Here is an 18,790-nt window from a genome sequence, read left to right on the forward strand (position 1 = left end):
TTCCACGTGTCTTCTGTGTTCTCTCTTCGTTAATGGTTAGCATTTTTAATCTATTGTATAGTCTTCTTTGTAGCACAAGTGCTCCAATGGTGCATTGAATATTTAGCTATACCGTGTGTGTTTATTCGATTTTGTTGTTTAAAAGCGCAGATATATTCGCAGTGCGAGTATACAGCGTACATTTAAGAACGACATTTCGAAACACGTGTCGCTGATGCATTTCCTTCCAATCTCATTTTTGGAGTTTGATAGCTGCCTCTGCTTCTCCTTTAAAATTTTCGGGAGAACGTTTTTCTCAAGCAATGTTGTAAGTTAATGCAAGTTCTGATTTTTGATTAGTACATCGGTGACTTTCTCATTGTAAACACATCCAGTTTCGGTACGAAATTCTACCATGGAACATACATCCGATTATATTCCAAGCATTTCCTCAAAAGATAAAATCTTTTCTAATGCATATCTCTTTCGTATTAACAATTTAGAGCTATTACTACATGCAAAACGTTATATATAATTTTACTGTGCAGTTGAGGTCGGACTTTATCTTGAGCATGTGCTCAAATTGTCAAGTCTTTACATCTTCGTTGCATTTATAATACTTTATGTACAACGTGGTATATTTCTAAAAACTAAGAGAATAACATACCTGATTAAATGTCTGACAAATTCCATGTACACCTGATCTTTTCTAAATGCTTTTTTCTTTTTCACGTGTCTTCTGTGTTCTCTCTTCGTTAATGGTTAGCATTTTTATTCTATTGTATAGTCTTCTTTGTAGCACAAGTGCTGAAATGGTGCATTGAATATTTAGCTATACCTTGTGTGTTTATTCGATGTTGTTGTTGAAAAGCGCAGATATATTCGCAGTGCGAGTATACAGCGCACATTTAAGAACGACATTTCGAAACACGTGTTGCAGATGCATTTGGTTCCAATCTCCTCTTTGGATGATTTTCAACAGATTTTGATAGTTGCCTCTGCTTCTACTTTAAAAGTTGCGGGAAAGGGTTTTTCTCAAGCCATGTTGTAAGTTAAGGCGTATTCAGATTTTTAATAAGTGCGTCGGTGACTTTCACATTGTCCACAAATCCAGTTGCGGCACGAAATTCACCTTACAACATACGTCTGAGTTTTTTCCAAGAACTTCCTCAAAATCTAAAATCTTCTTTAATGCGTATCTCTGTCGTATTTACAATATACAGCTATTACTAGATGCAAAACGCTAAATAAAGTTTTACTGTGGAGCTGATATCGGACTTTATCTTGAGCTTGTGCTCAAATTGTCAAGTCTTTACATCTTCGTTGCATTTTTTATATTTTATGTATAATGGGGTACATTGCTAAAAAGTAGGAGAATAACATACCTGAATAAAAGTCTGAAAAATCCCATGTAAATCTGATCTTTTCTAAATGGTTTCTTCTTTTCCACGTGTCTTCTGTGTTCTCTCTTCGTTAACGGTTAGCATTTTTAATCTATTGTATAGTCTTCTTTGTAGCACAAGTGCTCAGATGATGCATTGAATATTTAGCTATACCGTGTGTGTTTATTCGATGTTGTTGTTTAAAAGCGGAGATATATTCGCATGGCGAGTATACAGCGTACTTTTAAAAATGACATTTCGAAACATGTGTTGCAGTTGGATTTGCTACCAATCTCCTCCTTGGATAGTTTTCAATAGGTTTTGTTAGCTGCCTCTGGTTCTCCTTTAAAAGTTGCGGGAAAGCGTTTTTCTCAAGCCATGTTGTAAGTTAATGCGTATTCTGTTTTTTAATTAGTGCATCGGTGACTTTCACATTGTCTACAAATCCTGTTGCGACACGAAATTAACCTTGCAACATACGTCTGAGTTTTTCCAAGCACTTCCTCAAAATTTAAAATCTTCTTTTATGCGTATCTCTGTCGTATTTAGAATATACAGCTATTACTAGATGCAAAACGCTAAATAAAGTTTTATTGTGGAGCTGATATCGGACTTTATTTTGAGCTTTGGTCGAATTGTCAAGTCCTTACATTTTCGTTTCATTTCTTATATTCTATGTACAACGTGGTATATTCCTATAAACTAAGAGAATAGCATTCCTGATTGAATGTCTGACAAATTCCATGTAAACCTGATCTTTTCTAAATGCTTTTTTCCTTTTCACGTGTCTTCTGTATTCTCTCTTCGTTTATGGTTAGCAATTGTAGTCTAATGTATAGTCTTCTTTTTAGCACAAGTCCACCAGTGGTGCATTGAATATTTAGCTATACCTTGTGGGTTTATTCGATGTGGTTGATTAAAAGCGCAGATATATTAGCAGTGCGAGTATACAGCGTAGATTTAAAAACGACAGTTCGAAAATGTGTCGCAGATGCATTTGGTTCCAATCTCTTCTTTGGATGATTTTCAACAGATTTTGATAGCTGACTCTACTTCTCCTTTAAAAGTTACGGAAAAATGTTCTTCCAAACTCATGTTGTAAGTTAATGCGGATACCAATTTTTGATTAGTACGTCGGTGACATTCCCATTGTCCACAAATCCAGTTTCGGCACGAAATTCTACCTTGCAATATACGTTTGATTTTATTCCAAGTGTTTCCTCAAAAGTTAAATTCTTCTTTGATGCTTAGGTCTGTCGTATTTACAATATACAACTATTACTAGATGCAAAACGCTAAATAAAGTTTTATTGTGGAGCTAATGTCGGACTTTATCTTGAGCTTGTGCTCAAATTGTCAAGTCTTTACATCTTTGTTGCATTTTTTATATCTTATGTACAACATGCTATATTCCTATAAACTAAAAAATAACATACCTGATTAAATGTCTGACAAATTCCATGTAAACCTGATCCTTTCTAAATGCTTTTTTCTTTTTCACGTGTCTTCTGTATTCTCTTTTTATTAATGGTTAGCATTTTTATTCTATTGTATAGTCTTCTTTGTAGCACAAGTGCTCCAATGGTGCATTGAATATTTAGCTATACCGTGTGTGTTTATTTGATGTTGTTGTTTAAAAGCGCAGATATATTCGCATGGCGAGTATACAGCGTACTTTCAAAAATGACATTTCGAAACATGTGTCGGGGTTGGATTTGTTTCCAATCTCCTCTTTGGATGGTTCTCAATAGGTTTTGTTAGCTGCCTCTGCTTCTCCTTTAAAAGTTGCGGGAAAGCGTTTTTCTCAAGCCATGTTGTAAGTTAATGCGTAAAATCTTCTTCAATGCATATCTCTGTCGTATTTACAATATACAGCTATTACTAGATGCAAAATGCTAAACAAAGTTTTACTGTGGAGCTGATATCGGACTTTATCTTGAGCTTGTGCTCAATTGTCAAGTCTTTACATCTTTGTTGCATTTTTTATATTTTATGTACAACGTGGTGTATTGCTAAAAAGTAGGAGAATAACATACCTGAGTAAAAGTCTGTTAAATCCCATGTAAATCTGATCGTTTCTAAATGTTTTTTTCTTTCTCGCGTGTCTTCTGTGTTCTCTCTTCGTTAATGGTTAGCATTTTTAGTCTATTTTATAGTCTTCTTTGTAGCACAAGTGCTCCAATGGTGCATTGAATATTTAGCTATACATTGTGTGTTATCGATGTGATTGATTAAAACCGCAGATATATTCGCAGTGCGAGTATACAGCGTACCTTTTAAAACGGTATTTTGAGGCACGTGTCGTAGATGCATTTCCAACCCCTTCTTTTAATGACTTTTGTAGACTTTCATGGCCGCCTCTGGTTCCAATTTCAAATTTCCTTGAAAAGTTTTCCGCAACGAATGTTCTTGTGGCAGAGAAAGTTCGTAACAGAGAGAGTATACACATCTTACTTATTGGACGTTAAGTTATTGTAACATGACTTTAAATTTGAGTTCTTCAACTTTTAAACGATAAAATTTATGAGCCTTTAGGCACAATGTGCGAATCTGTAGATGTCACGGACGATAAATCATACGGTATATTGTGCGCGTGGGATGTACAGTGACTAATATATTACGCAGAAACGTTCGAAAACATCGTTCGAAAATTCAATAAAAAAAAAATCGAATTTTTCTAATCAACAAATTGAACAGAAACGCAGGACAACAGCTGAGCTGAGCAGAGGAGCGAATATAACTTTAATTTAACGTTTCCTATGACAAATTAGAACTATTAGCATTTTCTAAATCGAATCACATTAATTTTTCTTGTTGAACCTAGGAGGACCTAGGTTGGATTGTTTAATATTGGATTTGGTGATATTTTGAGAGTTATGTTCATAAAATGAAATCGGTAAAGTAAAACTTTTTTTATCGAGTGCCTCATGTTTTTTTAATCGGTTTCATCGATTTTTATCAGTCAGTAAATTCACCTATCTTTTGCATGAATCGATAAAACAACAAACACAGCACTTTGTAGGCTATAAATGTTAGGCTTTAGCTTTCTTCAGTTCTTGGCTTTATGTTGGATAGGGAATTTGTTTTGAATTTGTAATGAGAATTTTTACTCCAAATATTCAGTATTGCACACCAAATGAAAAATGTGCTATACTAGGTCTCTTTAGTCAATTAAGTTCAAGATATTTTCGTGGCAATGATAAAAGGGAATTGGCCAGATTTAAATTATAAGTTTGCCACAAAGAGGGTTCGAGATATAAAGGTCCGCTGTAAAGTAAAAGAAATTTTTCTTACCTGAGTTGCCGGTTTGTTTTGTAATAATTGTACTTGCTTCTCTGTGTCGTTATTCTTTTCTTTCGTCCTAGTGACTTCTTCTTCCTTTGTTCACCATATCTTGCATCTTTTCTCTTCACCTTATTCTAAAGCTAAGAAATCTTCAACATAAGAACAAACTTGAACAGTAAGAACGAAGAAAGATAGCAGAAAAAAAAGTTTAGTGCTTCTTAGATAAGCAAAAGAATGCACTCTCTAGCTGTTTTCTTCTTGTTTTGGAAAATCTTACTTTTAATTTATCATCATAAAACACTTTAATGCAGTGAAGTAAGAATAGAGAATTATGTTTAAAAATCTTTTGTTGTAAATAAAGAGACACTGTCTGTTTATCTTTGCCTACCTTGCTGACCTGGGCTGCTGTTTGTCCTGATGTTCAAAAAGTTGCATTTCAGTCAATATATTTGACGTCATTTACAGTGACGTTTGTGAATTAGCATGGCTTCTTTTTAATCACGTGATGATTGACGTCAATAAGCCTGTTTTACATAGCGTCACTTTTAGTCACTTATATCAAGGTTATTCAAACTTTTAAGGAAAGTTAAGAATTGGCCCAAATAACTGGGTTCTCGAAAAAACTGAACATACCCTCTAGATCATACAGGCATAAAGGGATACAACAGCTGGGAGAATATCTTGGCCTTGTTCAAATTGATGGTGCTAATGGCGTTAAAATCGTTATCTTCGTGAAGGTGTTGAAAGAGGCGTTGGTGTATTAAGGTGTTAACAAATGTCGTTCACACTACGTCGAGAGTATAACTCCGTTTTACTTCCTCCGAAATACCGTCAGTGTGAACAAGGCTTTAGAAATTGAAGCTTAAGTGAAGCATAAGTCTAGATCTTAGTGAAGCATAAATCTCGTCGTTGATTAAGCTAATGAGCAGTTATGTCCAATTACCCAATTTTCTTTTCTGGGAGGCAGCGTTTATAATAAATTCCCAATTCTTGGGTTAACATTGTCGTTGTTGTTGTTCTCGATGCATGGGATATATTTTAAAACAAAAAACTTTGCTGTTTGACTATGATATTTTTCCCTAAAAGTATTCCAGCTAGCTTTATAGCTTCTATTAAAATTTACATTCTTTGTATTTTTAGGAGAAGCAATAGTAATGTTTTGGATTGCTGCTAGATAGGAACTTACGTTTTCGCCAATATATTTGTTATATAATAAATATATTTTCATTATAGTAGTGCATTACTTTTCCAGAGAATAATGAATAATCACAGAATTCCTTGTTAAACTATTCCAAAGAAGAAACTAAAATGTAAATGTAACTTATCCGCGAATTTGAAAGTTTATGCGTTAACTAATAATAAACTATGGCATTGCAGTGAGCATTATCTCTTCAGACATTTGAAAAATATCGTGTGAAGTTGTAATAACAGCAAAAAATCCTGCTGACTTAATAGCTATATTCGGAATTATATATATAGCCACGTTGTGGTTGGTTTACATGCGCGTTTTTTGTGTTCGCCCAGAAAGAAGCAGCACAATATACTCTAAGGTAGAGAAACAGGGTAGAATAAAAAGGTGCAAAGTGTGTTTCAGCCTTTGAAACTTTTACTTTATTCGGAGAAACTTTCGCGAGTCGAAAAACTCGTGATTCGTGATTTTTTATGTTCTTATAAAAAAGAGGTCTATATTTCTTATGATAGAAAAGTGTTTTTTAAAGATGTAATTTTCTTTCTAATGGCATGTAAAAACTTCTATTTACAAATTGGGTTCATCGTCAAAATCACAAAACAGATCAAACAAATTTTTTAGGCTCGTCTTCTTCCGGCTCCCACGGATCGTCGTCATCGTCTTTTTCGCCAGTAACTCGGTTATAAGCCATGCATACATTTGAAGCATCATCGCTTTTGTTTATTTCTAAGTTTATTTTAGTCTCGTCTCCAGCGCCAGTTGTCTCTCTTTTTTATCAGGAGGGCGAGCCAAGTGAGGGGGAGTCAAGAAATAAATTTTAATTTTTTTGTGAATTTTAGTGGATAAACTTTCGCGAAATGACAATTTAGAAAGTTTGTACTGAATCGACTTTCGCGAATGGCTATATTTTAAAAGGCTAAAAGAAACGAGAAATTCGCGAAAGTTTCTCCCGCGAAAGTTTCTCCGAATAAAGTAGATGCAGTTGAAGTTAATTAGTGCAAATCGATAATTTAGCCAAAAAGTGCAGAATTATCAAGAAGTGCGAATTTGCTGTTACTAGGAAAAGTAAAATATTATTCGTGCAATTTTAAGTTTCTCTAAAGCATAAGCATCTAATCTAATTTACCTTGTTGTTATGAAAATAAAGAAAAATAAATATTTGCTATCTTTAAAACAAGCCAAATGCTAACATGGAGTAAGGAAATCATTTTATATTTTTGTTTCTCTAACGCTAGCGCATGTGTCACTAAGTTACTTTGCAGTCAACGCCCTTTAGTTTTAGTTTCCAACTTGAAATTACCCTCAGGGCGGCCACTCATTTTTAGAAACAAAATTCGAAGTTTTATAACGTTTTTCCAGTAGTTATTTCTAGGAGCTGCTTCGAGGATAATATAAATTTCAATAAGTAGCATAAACGGTTTTTATAAGTTGATGATGATGATGAAAAAAAAACCAAACAGGGTCGACAAACAGTTTCTATTTTTTTACTTCAATTTAAATTTTGCTGATTTGAGTATAAAAAATTGATGTCAATCACTGAAATTGTACTCATATAGTTGCGACTGAGTTTTTCAAACATTTGAAAAATTTACCAAATTCTCAATTTTTCCGATGGAATTGTCCTTCAGTTTTCCAAGTTTTCTTGCTAGCTGGTCACGCTGTCTAAACAATAAGAGATTTCCTTAAGAAATTTAGAATACTAGTCGGTGGCCCGCAGAAAAATCTACGGGTTCGCCGTTCTTTGCCTCTCACTATTTTGCGTGGCAGACAGACGTATACGGGTATTAAAACATAGATTCGAATGAAGAAATGATTTCTCCACCTGTGTAGCATTTCTATGCATCTGTATTATAATACCCGTATACGTCTGCCCGTCCGTCTGTCACCCAAAATGGTAACTTAGCTGCGCAGGTAGCGAGACGTACGCAATGCGGTATAAAAAGGACGGGCGAACCCGTGGATTTTGCCACGGGCTAACGACTAGTTCTAAAAAAAACCGGCGATAAACCACAACTTAATGTTAAAAAAATTCACTTTTGGAGGAGTTTTGAGGAAGCCTTCCAAAACGGAGAATTTATGGATTTTTTAGGAGGCGTGCCTGTAAAAATATATTTTCCTTCTTACAGTTTTTAGGATTAGTGTTCATCTCATTCATACATATTTTGGCGCGGAATTAAGTTGGCTATGGAGAAAAAATAAATTTGGCGTGCATTTAATTCAGCGGAAATGAAAATTTTGGAATTACTACTTAAAAACTAGAAAATAAAGCGCAAATAATTAAAACAGAAGAGACTGGAGAGAGGATGTAAATAAAAACTACAATGGATATGACTCACAATGTAATAACAAAAAAATGACAATAAATTAATCTGTAAAATACGTACGTGGAATTTAAAAGAACTACCAACAAAAGTTAGCGCCCTATGATTTCTACCAAGTCAATTAAAAACAAAGAAACGCTTTACAAAGTTTTTTCTTAAGAAATGTTATAACACGTTCACACACCTCAAATTGATTTAGGTGCGTGATAGCACGTGCAAGAAAACAGAATTTGGGAGGAATGGTTCACATACTTGAATTATCCAACGGGTAGTTTTTTATATGCACAAAATGTTTTTCTAAAGAAAGGCTTGCTTTAATGGTAGCTTCTAGATGTTATAAAACCGGTAAAAAATACCAGAAAATATTTACTAGATTGTGTTATTGTTAGTAAAAGTATAAATTTCTATATACAGTAGCAAAATAATATGCTCATGGAACATGTATATATTGTTTCAGTTAAAGATAACCTCTTCAACTTGATTTACGCGTCTTTCTGCGAATATACTGTCTTCTAATTCACCACGAACGAGATATGAAAAGATACTAAAAGGCTTGAAAATTATTTCCAAGCATCTACAGGTCTTCTGGTACTTTTGGTAAAGTTGATGGATCAAAATCAAAAAAGTAAGGATGCTTCATGGCTTTTCTGGCTGATATACGTTGGGCAGGATTATAGATTAAAAATTTCTAGAAATAAAAGGAAATTATTTTTTAAAAGAATAATCTGTTCATATGTATTTGCAAACTTAAATTTCAGCAGCCTTTAAATGTGACTTGACTGATGTTTACCTGTAGCAAGTCAATTCCTGCAGGATCCAAAGATGGCAAAAGCTTTTGTAGATTTTGTTGTTTCCATTTAGGAAACACCGATTTATATTCCGGAAGATCTTCTACACCATCCCATATTTCGTTGGTAGGCGTGCCCATTATTCTAAACGACAACAAAAGAATGATCATTCTGTCTTTAAAAAATTGCACAACTGGAAGAAAAGACAGATATGCAACTTACTGGAAAATTTTGAAGATTTCATCAATTTCTGAATCTCCTTGAAATATTGGTTTCCTGTTTACCATTTCTGCGAAAATGCATCCAATACTCCAAGTGTCAATGCCACAAGAGTATCTTTTACCTCCCAGCAATACTTCAGGACACCTGTACCACAATGTCACAACCTGTGAACAGATAGTGTAAATGGAGAAATATATATGCCGAACCAAAACATTTAACATTAAGTATTCCAGCTAATGAATAAAAAAAACTACAGAGCAAAAAAAAAAAAAAAAAAAAAAAAAAAAAAAAAAAAAAATTACCTCATGTGTATAGGCTCTAACAGGGATTCCAAAAGCTCGACCAAGACCAAAATCGGCAAGCTTTATTAATCCTTTCGAATCAATTAACAAATTTTGTGGTTTCAAATCTCTGTGGATTATACGATGCTCATGACAAAACTCTATGCCACTGCAGATTTGATAAGTGTAACTCTAAATGTAAATGTATGTTATGCTTTCTGCAGATGTACCCTTGAGTGCCAAATAAACAGGGGGTTGGAAAAATACCAGAATTTAAATAAGCGGGGGTGGATAAACTAAAAATGCATTCCTTTCTTGTAACTTTAACCTTCAGCATGCGAATATATTAAATATATAACACAGTTACAGGTAAAATGTAAATAGAAAACAGAAAACCATGGTCCCAATAAGGAATGGGGGGCGGGGCGGTTATTTGGCACTAGAGAGTATGTTTTTATGATCAAAAATGTGCCACAAAAGTAGGTCTTAACTCAAATGTCCCAGGGAATCACCTCAGACCAAAATTTGGCTAATTTCCCAAAGCTGGATTTCTAAACTGACAGGTTAATGACATTATCAAAAAACTTAGCACTATAACCCTACACATTTTTTGTGTATAGACAGTTCATTGCTGACAACATGCAAATTAAAATGACAGATCAGTTCCATTGTCTAAGTGGATCTTTCCATGGGTCTGCAAACTTAACCACCATAACAAATTGCTCATTTCACGTTAATTTTTTTATTAGTAGAATACCTTGTATAATGTGCATAAAATGCAATTTTGGCACCTACCTTAACTAAAGCTTTGTCAATAGGTCCACCAACTGTATCAATATATTTTTTGAGATCCATTAACAAAAATTCGAACACCAAATATAATTTTCCAGATTGGTGAATAACGTCAAGCAGTCTAAAAAATAATAATCTTAAATCATGAATAATACAGTTATTTTTTGATTTCTGTCGGGGAAGGCGGAATCTTTAATATTGCCTGGGAAGATAGAGAGAGAGATGATAGATACAGACAGCCCAGAGCTTGGAAGCCTAAAACTTATCCAGGCTAAAGCTTAAATCCTCGTTTTGACAGATTTTTTTCTGAGAACGAGGCTAAATTGAGTTTTAAGCCAATAAGAATCCTAACAGTGCAACAAATTGTTTATTATCCAGTGAACATTACTTTTTTATAATCGAAAGTTAAAGCTCGTGCAGTGTAGCATAATGAAGATTGTCTTATAATGCGCCATCTTTGATGTTATATAATTACGTCATTTCCTTCTGTACTATAATTTTGTAAGCACATAGACTAAAGCTATATTCAGCAAAACTAATTAATTATCAATGAATTTTAATTTAAAGAGGAATTGTTGAGGCTGGATATTTTTGGTGAAAAATAATGTATTATAGCTATAAAATCGTGACATGTATGTCACGATTTTATATCTTTTTTCAGATTATTGCTAATGGCGGAAATCTTTAAGCCACAGGCTTCTTGTTCTATTTCAAAGGGATTCTCGTGAATCCACAACTCATTCTGTGAGTATATATACACTCGTCATTGCTCTTCATTGTTGTATTGTTAAACAATGGAATCTTTGTATCATATCACATTGAGAGTCCTCAATACAAGCGTAAGACAATAATAGAAGCCTTAGAAGATCAAGAAAGCATGTGCAGTTACTCAGAATTTGTTAAACCCTATTCAATAAGAAGTAACTTTTAATAGGGTTGTCCAAATAGAATCAAACTTAGCACAGTTGTATGTTGTCATAAAAGGAACAAAAATGGAAGCAAAATTTTGTTTGCTTATGCCTAACACATTGGAAATTTAAAATTATCCAAAATATATAATATTATAATACCTGTATACGTTTGTATGTCACGCAAAATGTTAACCGCAGTAGTTACACACACAAAATGCATTAAACAAAAGACGAAGGATGTATCCAAGGGCACCAACTTGCCTGTAAAACCTAATTGCTTGAGTTTTATAGAGAATCTAAGGCTTTTAGAGGTATTATGGGACCTTAAAATTTGACATGTATGTGCCTAATAGATAAAAATATGAAAACTAAGTATTATAATAGCAAAAGTCATTAAAAAAATCTGCAGGAGGAAATACATTAGAGATAAAAGTCTTAAAAGAAAGCAGACTTCCAATACAGGTCACTTGGTCTGGAAGATTAATATTACACACTCTTTCCACTCTAAACAGGAAGGCCTTTTTGCCAAATTCTGAGTTGACCAAGGGAAGTGTGAACCTGTTTTTAGAAGCTCCTATTGTTTGGTGATTGTGACAGTTTTTTTCCAAAAAAAAGAGCAATGTGATTGATGGCTCTGAAAACTAACATGGTATGGCTTTTGGTGAGTAAATTTTTTAATAAAGATTCCCTCTCGTTCCCAACTTCCCCTACCTGAGCCTGAATATGATAAGGCATTATGATTAAAAAAACAATGCATGTGTGGGAAAAAGCACATTTTGCGTTTTTTCCAGATAAATAACCCTGGAAAGATTAAAATCATTGAAGTGGGTTTCTATTAATCAAGCAAAAATAAACTTACTCTACAATGAAAGGGTGATGCCTGAGTTCTTTCAGTATGGATATTTCTCTTACTGCCGTTGATGGACAACCTTCATCATCACACTCCAGTCTTATCTTCTTCAAAGCAACAAATTCATTTGTAGTGCGATCTCTAGCTTTATAAACAACACCATAAGTCCCTATAATACAAAAAAAAAAATTACAGCAGCAGTTTTCACCTGCGTAGTTTAACATCCTAAGATATGCAACTGAAAACATGCATATTAGCTAAATGAAACATATTTAATACCTTCTCCTATTTTTTCAATTTTTTGGTAAGCCTCAAGTCTTTGCTCACTTGCCATCTTTGTTATAAATGCAATATTACACGTAGAATAATAAAAATAGTTATGATCTTCTGTAAATGAAAAATAATAAATTTGATATTATTAGTGTATGATAGCACAATTTTTATGAAAACAATAGTATTTACTTTGCACATTGCTGGACATTAAAAATGGAAAATAAAGTGAAGTCCTATCCATCTTCATATCACTGATAGTCTGGACCAATGTGACAAGGAAAATAAAAATTGTGAATTACAGGTCTATAAAAGATATAAAGTAACAGCCAACAGGTTGCCTCGCCATTTTAAACATCAGTCTTTTTCAGGAGAGGCGTGCGATCGCACGCGCACGTCTTGGCACACGCCTAAATCGTTTCAGGCGTGTGATTAATCGCACACCTGAAAAATAAATATTGAGTTTTCAAAATAAATCTTTAAAATCCATTTTGTAGCGTGCGATGGCAGCCCTTGAAATTTTTAGAGAGTCGTCAAACAAAACGTCCAATAGATTTCCGTCTTGGTCCAACACTTCCTGATCCTTTTAATCCACAAGCAAGCCTATTCATAGCCAACCTGACCATCCTAGCTATTCACTGACTTCTGACTTAGTTAAAAGAACTACGTAGACATAAATCTCTTTCGCCTGGCCCCTTCGTCGTTGGTAACCAGGTCTTACACAAGATATCCATCCATGCGGTTCTTAACTAATGCGGAGGTGAACGCCGACGGAGTTCGGATGAAGCAAGTCTGCAAAACTGCACTTACAGGCGGAATAGACATTTTATCATGGATTTAATTGTAGATAATTTCTTCATTTGAAAAAATAATTGAAAACCAGGCAGGTTCGAATTTAAAGGATTTTTTCTTTATGTCTGTAAAAACGAAACCCACAGGCAGTATAAATTTTTTTCTGTAAAAATTTTGTTAAAGTATAGCTGAACTTTCTGAATGAATTTTGAAGTTTTATTTAAGCCACGTTGATAAAGATTTTTTTTAATTTGAAAACAAAGCGTTTTACATCGCGCGCGTTACTTGATTTACAAGTGCGAATCATAGCACACCTACTCAAATATTCCTGAAAAAGACTGAAACATTGTATTTTATAAAGATGGATCCAAATAAAAAGGGGGCATAGATTTAAACACATCTATAGACCTTTTTGAATGTTTCCTTTTTCTGTGGTAAGTCCTTTTGGCTTTACCAAATGCGTGACAGGCAAAAAGATGTGGGTGCTAGGTGAAGTGAGGTCCTTTTAGTCTGTTTCTTCTCACAAAGGTATCATTTTGACTTTATATAAAAATATTCGGCAATTCGGCTCAGCTTTGTTCCCGTAGTGATGATTACATTTTGCGTAATTGACGAATCACATTTGTGCTACATCCGCCATTTTTGAAATTTCGCAGGGTGAAAACAAACCTAGTTCGTACGGGGAACAATGCTAAAAAATGTGGAAATGGAAGAATAATTAGCTAACGTAAGGTAACCACAATGAAAATCTGTCTGGAAATGATGCTTAGCTATCTATTTTGCCCCAAAAAATTACCTGTGCTCAAACTTCCTAACATTGTTCTTAAAACTCCAAAATGTGTCTAGCTCTGCACTTTCTTCACCTAAAATACGGAAACTTTTCACGTCCAAAAAATTTTTTATGACGTCAAACCGAATCGGCAAATATGTTATGTCAATCAAAGTTATTGATCTACACTAGATAATAGTCTAAAACCTCAAAAATGTATCTGTAGAAATAAATGGGCTGAAAAAGACCTTTCTTCGGCAAGCTTCTGCATCTTTTTGCAGGCCACGCAGTTGTTAGAGCCAGAAAGGCTTACAAAGGAAAATGTAGCATTATTTGAAATCTAGTACCTGATTTTGTAAGTTCCACAGTAATTAGAGAAAACTGTGGTCTCAAAAATATGGAATCACAAGATTGTTTATACGTAAGAATAAAAAGAAAGAAATTTTGACAGCAAAAGATAAATATATAGCGGATTTTGGGGAAAAGACAGAGCTGAAAGTTATTTCCGCACAAGCGAAACAATCCCATCCACTTCTTTCCAAAGAGTATCGTGCACTGTTTTTCGAATAGCCGCTTTTTTGAACGTAGACCAATAGAATCCAAGTACTTTGCTCATTAACCAACCCAAATAAAGAAGAGCCTGCCATTTTTAAATGGCCTCAAAAAGCAAAAATTTTGGTAATATACTAACTCTCTGTGGCTCTATAGCAAAAGTCGTAGTACCGTAGCGGCAAGAAAATAAAAACAAAACACGTCGCCATCCGCCATTTACGTCTGATCAATCGAAGGGATGGAGGCACTATATAGTATACCATTTCAGTTTCTAGAACTGCCTAATCTTAAACTGAAGAAACCGTCATGGATAAAGGCTCCTTCGGCAATGGTTGTCTTCTCATTAGTACTTCTATCATATTTTCTGGTGACTGGGGGTAGGTAGCTTAACTAGATAATACCTTTGCTTATAAATTTTATGCAGAAAACAGAGTGTCTTCAGAGACATCGTGTCGTAATCTGAGTCTTCAGATTTGTAGACATGACCTACAATATAGATATATTATTTCATTGTTACAAGCATGCATTATCAGGCTATAGACCTTTTTGAATGTGTACATTTTCACGAGGGTGAAGCTGCATACGCCTTAAAAAGTGTGTGCATTTTCGGGCGAGTTCGGCGTTTTTAAAAAACTTCAAGTATTCACCCGAAAAAATCCGCATAGGCCCGAACAATGCCTGAAAAAAAAACAGACACTAATATAATTAAAAAAAACTATAGCTAAAAATTAAAATAAACTTACTATGTGGTGGTAGTTCTTAAAAGAACTGTTTTTGATGGTTTTTGATAAAGTTTATTTTATAAATAACTTCTATATAAACTTTATTAACTCCTTTCTCTTCAAGCAACTTCTTCCGAACTATTGTCCACATGGTTTGTTACAAGGAATTGCATTTGGGGAATGTTCCGGGCTAGTTCGGGAAAGTGCGGGTGGTTTCGGGGGACAACCGCCAATTTTATTTGAAAAGTCACCCAAATTCGCCCGTACATTTTCTTGCTTTCTGATGACTAGCAAAAATATTTCAAAAATTAAAATATTTTTTAGAAAACATTCTCAAATCATTGGGCCCTCAGAAAAAGTATAACATGACCATAATTATAATCCAATAACTGAGATAACAATAGATATAAAAAATGACCACTGGTTCATGCAAAATGATACCTTTGTGAGAAGAAACAGACTAAAAGGATCCCACTTCACCCCTGCCTGCATCTTTTTGCCTGCCACTCAATTTTTATAGCCAGAAGGGCTTACCACAGAAAACATGCATTAAAAAGGGCTATGGGCCTGTATTTACACTGTAAAGCTAAGTTTTAAAATGCCATCTAAAAAGTTACACTGTATAGGATATACTAGCCAGTGAGCCAATGACCACTGTAATCACATAAAAGTTAACCAAAGAGAGCCCTGACTAGTTTTTTGGTCTTGTTCATTGTTTTGTTGTTATTTTGACAGCTCTCTGAGAATTATTCGTTGTAGGCTGGGTTGACTATGTTGACTTTTGTCTGTGTTGGATATAGGATTGATCATTGGCTTGCTGCCTCTTATACAAAATTTAAAATTTAGATTTGTATAAGTATAACTGTGAAAGTATTCTAGTTCCCCCTTACGTAATTATCTAAACAAAAAGCTCTAACTACGATCTGGCTACCAGCTGCTACATAACTCTGGTTTTGAATGTAGGTCAACCTTTAAAACAACTTATCAGAAATTCATTGGTCATTTGTGCAGGGTTAAACAAAAAAAGAATCACCCAAAGCGTCCTGGTGATTTACATCCCAGTTGTCCAAATTTTGTTGAACAAAAGCTAATTTGGTTGAGATTCATTTTGTTGATTTGTGATGACATACAGTGTGCATAGCTCAACAGGATTTGAAGACGATGGGTGAAGATTCTGTCACTTCTTTGTCTTCTCAGAGTGATTTAATTTTTTTGCGAGGTTCAAGCAATAAAAAAGACAAGGTAAATTCTAGTAGAAAAAGATCCTCATAGAAAAAATAAATCCCAAGATTAGGATCTTTATTAGTACTTATTGGTTATAATTTTTTTGTTATTTTTTTTCCGAACTTATCAACCCAGGGGGACATAGCAGCCTAAGCCGCATGCCCCATAAAGCGTGCAGACTTTAAAGCCCCTTTTACCAGTCAGCATTTTAAATAAATTTTAGCATATTTCACAATTATTAAATTTAACTACTAGTGATTATTTAATGTAGTCGAGGCTCAAAAAATTTTCAATTGAATTTTGGTGTAGGTAAACCAAAAAATCCCAGGCAAAAGTGCCTGCAGGTCATAAATCCGAAGCTAGGTGATAAAACTTATATAATTTGATGACGTTATGGGTTAAAAAATGATGTCACATGCCTAAAATATTCAATATTCCCAATTTTTGAATTAATTTGGTTTTGTCGAATATTACTGATGATATGCGTTTAATTTTTGGTAAACTTATTCACTGAATAGTGAAAAATGGATTTTAAATATATAAAAAAAAAGAATTTTGATGATGTTAAAAAAGATCCATTTTTTACTGGTACGTCACTAATAATGTATTCGGTCACTGTTTTAAAACTTACAATTTTTTTTAGGTATTATCTATGATGTAATTGTGGAACCACCTAGTATTGGCTCGACTACAGATGAACATGGAAACAGCAAACCAGTATACTTTTTTTTTCTTTTAGCTTACTTTTTCATCATCTTCAATTTACTACCTAAACAAGGCAATACAGCTAATATGCATACCTAGAGTCATTCTAACCTAAACACGTTTGGCATTATTAGAATTGAGATTTTATGAAATAAAATCAATCTTCTTCCTTTCCTAAAAAGACACAGGAGCTATTGGTTGAGAATAAAAAAAAAGGAATAAAAAGAAAAAATAGTATGCCAAGCTACATTAGACCAGACATATAAGTATTTATGTCAGGTCAAACACTATTAACACTGAACTTATTGCAGTATAGGTGAAGATTTGTCTCCCATAGGTTGCATTTATGCCTTACCGTGTAAATGGACAGTACATCATGGAAGGGCTTGCTGCAAGTTTTCTGTTTACTGTTGGTGGATTGGGTTACATCATCATAGACAAAGCTAACGGCCCAGGATTACCGAAATTAAACAGATTCTTGTTGTTGTTCTTTGGATTTCTCTGTGTCATTGTGCCCTTCTTCATGTGTAGACTGTTTATGAGAATGAAATTACCGTAAGTATTCAAGTTTCTACATTTTTGTTGTTGGATTAAGTACTATGTGGTAATATTTTGCTTGCTTTGTTTTTTTAGGGGCTACTTAACTACCTATTAAGGACCAGAACAAAACAACTGCTTTTTATGAAACGCTCAAGCTTTGTAATTTAAATTTTTTACTAAGTATAACAATATACGAATTTCCTCTTGAAAATTCTTTCACGTAAAACTGTGTGCATGGCTTGGGTGATTACTTTTCCGCCACGGATATTCCAGGCGGCAAACACCTCTAATTAACGGATAGGAAGGGATTGCACTGGCAAAAACCACGTTAATTTCAACGTAGAAGACACCCTAAATAACGAACATTGCTTAGCTGATTGTCTTCCGTCGTATAAAACAACTGTCCTGACAGATAGTATCGTTAATTAGCAGGCAGTGGAGAAAATGGTGTCTTCCTGGTGTCCATAAACAGTATTTTGCGTGTTTTTTAGCCAACGCCCCTTAAATCGAGCTAAATTGACATGACTCACTTAGTTCGTTGGCTAATGCTTGCGAAAACGCATTTCCTGTCGATCTGAAGAGACTTCAAATGGCGGTCATGTCTAACTTGTGATATATATTTACATAGACTTCAGACCGTTTCTTGGCCGCAGCTTATAGCGTTTAGACCAGTATTTTGGCAGCCTTGGTAATTAGAGCAGCCAACTTTCAACGCAGTGGGACAACCAGTAAAATTTTTTAAAAAACCCTTTATGAAAAAACGCTTCAGACATATGATCTTAAAAAATTAACTAAAGTCTCGTATTTATCCTTAACAACGTCATTCTGAGTTGTTGCATTGTTCATTTGTGGCAGAGTGATAAACATATCCATCCTATGTAGAAAACTTTGCAATATGAGATATCGTTAAAGTTTTTCTCGCGAAAAATCTTTAATTTGTGGATTCGCAAAAGTATATCTAAAAAATTCAAGAGTTTTCAGACAACCCAAAGGTTTTTCCGATTGGAGTCAACGATCCTTTTTTAATGGGTGCTGGAGTCAAATTTAGATTAAAGTACATTCCAAGTTCAAGGCAACTTCGAATTAAATAGAGTGGATTAAAGCAACATTAAAAAGTAGTAAAATTGAAAAACACGATTCCAGTTTTATTCTCCTTCTGTGAAGCGTATCTCCAAGATGCCCATCGCTCTCCATCTTCTTTATTCGGTAAAATACA

At 34.3% G+C, this 18,790-nt stretch overlaps 2 protein-coding genes across 2 annotated transcripts; one reads left to right on the forward strand and one right to left on the reverse strand.

Moving 5' to 3' along the window:
* Nucleotides 1-8,161: 8,161 nt before the first annotated feature.
* On the reverse strand, nt 8,162-12,414 carry LOC130654571 (cyclin-dependent kinase 1-like). The gene is made up of 7 exons (XM_057457180.1): nt 12,280-12,414; nt 12,010-12,169; nt 10,243-10,360; nt 9,469-9,639; nt 9,167-9,330; nt 8,947-9,088; nt 8,162-8,844 (listed from the first exon to the last, which is right to left on the reverse strand). Exons 1-7 carry the CDS (start codon nt 12,332-12,334, stop codon nt 8,731-8,733), a joined length of 924 nt encoding a protein of 307 aa, XP_057313163.1. The 5' UTR covers nt 12,335-12,414; the 3' UTR covers nt 8,162-8,730.
* Nucleotides 12,415-14,548: 2,134 nt separating this feature from the next.
* LOC130654572 (oligosaccharyltransferase complex subunit ostc-B-like) lies at nt 14,549-17,771 on the forward strand. Its single transcript, XM_057457181.1, has 4 exons — nt 14,549-14,760; nt 16,973-17,046; nt 17,372-17,589; nt 17,668-17,771. The coding sequence occupies exons 1-4, from the start codon at nt 14,622-14,624 to the stop codon at nt 17,687-17,689; spliced, it is 453 nt and encodes a 150-aa protein (XP_057313164.1). The 5' UTR covers nt 14,549-14,621; the 3' UTR covers nt 17,690-17,771.
* The last annotated feature ends 1,019 nt before the right edge of the window (nt 17,772-18,790 follow it).

Source organism: Hydractinia symbiolongicarpus, chromosome 8 (assembly GCF_029227915.1).
Source record: "Hydractinia symbiolongicarpus strain clone_291-10 chromosome 8, HSymV2.1, whole genome shotgun sequence".
Classification (NCBI taxonomy): domain Eukaryota; kingdom Metazoa; phylum Cnidaria; class Hydrozoa; order Anthoathecata; family Hydractiniidae; genus Hydractinia; species Hydractinia symbiolongicarpus.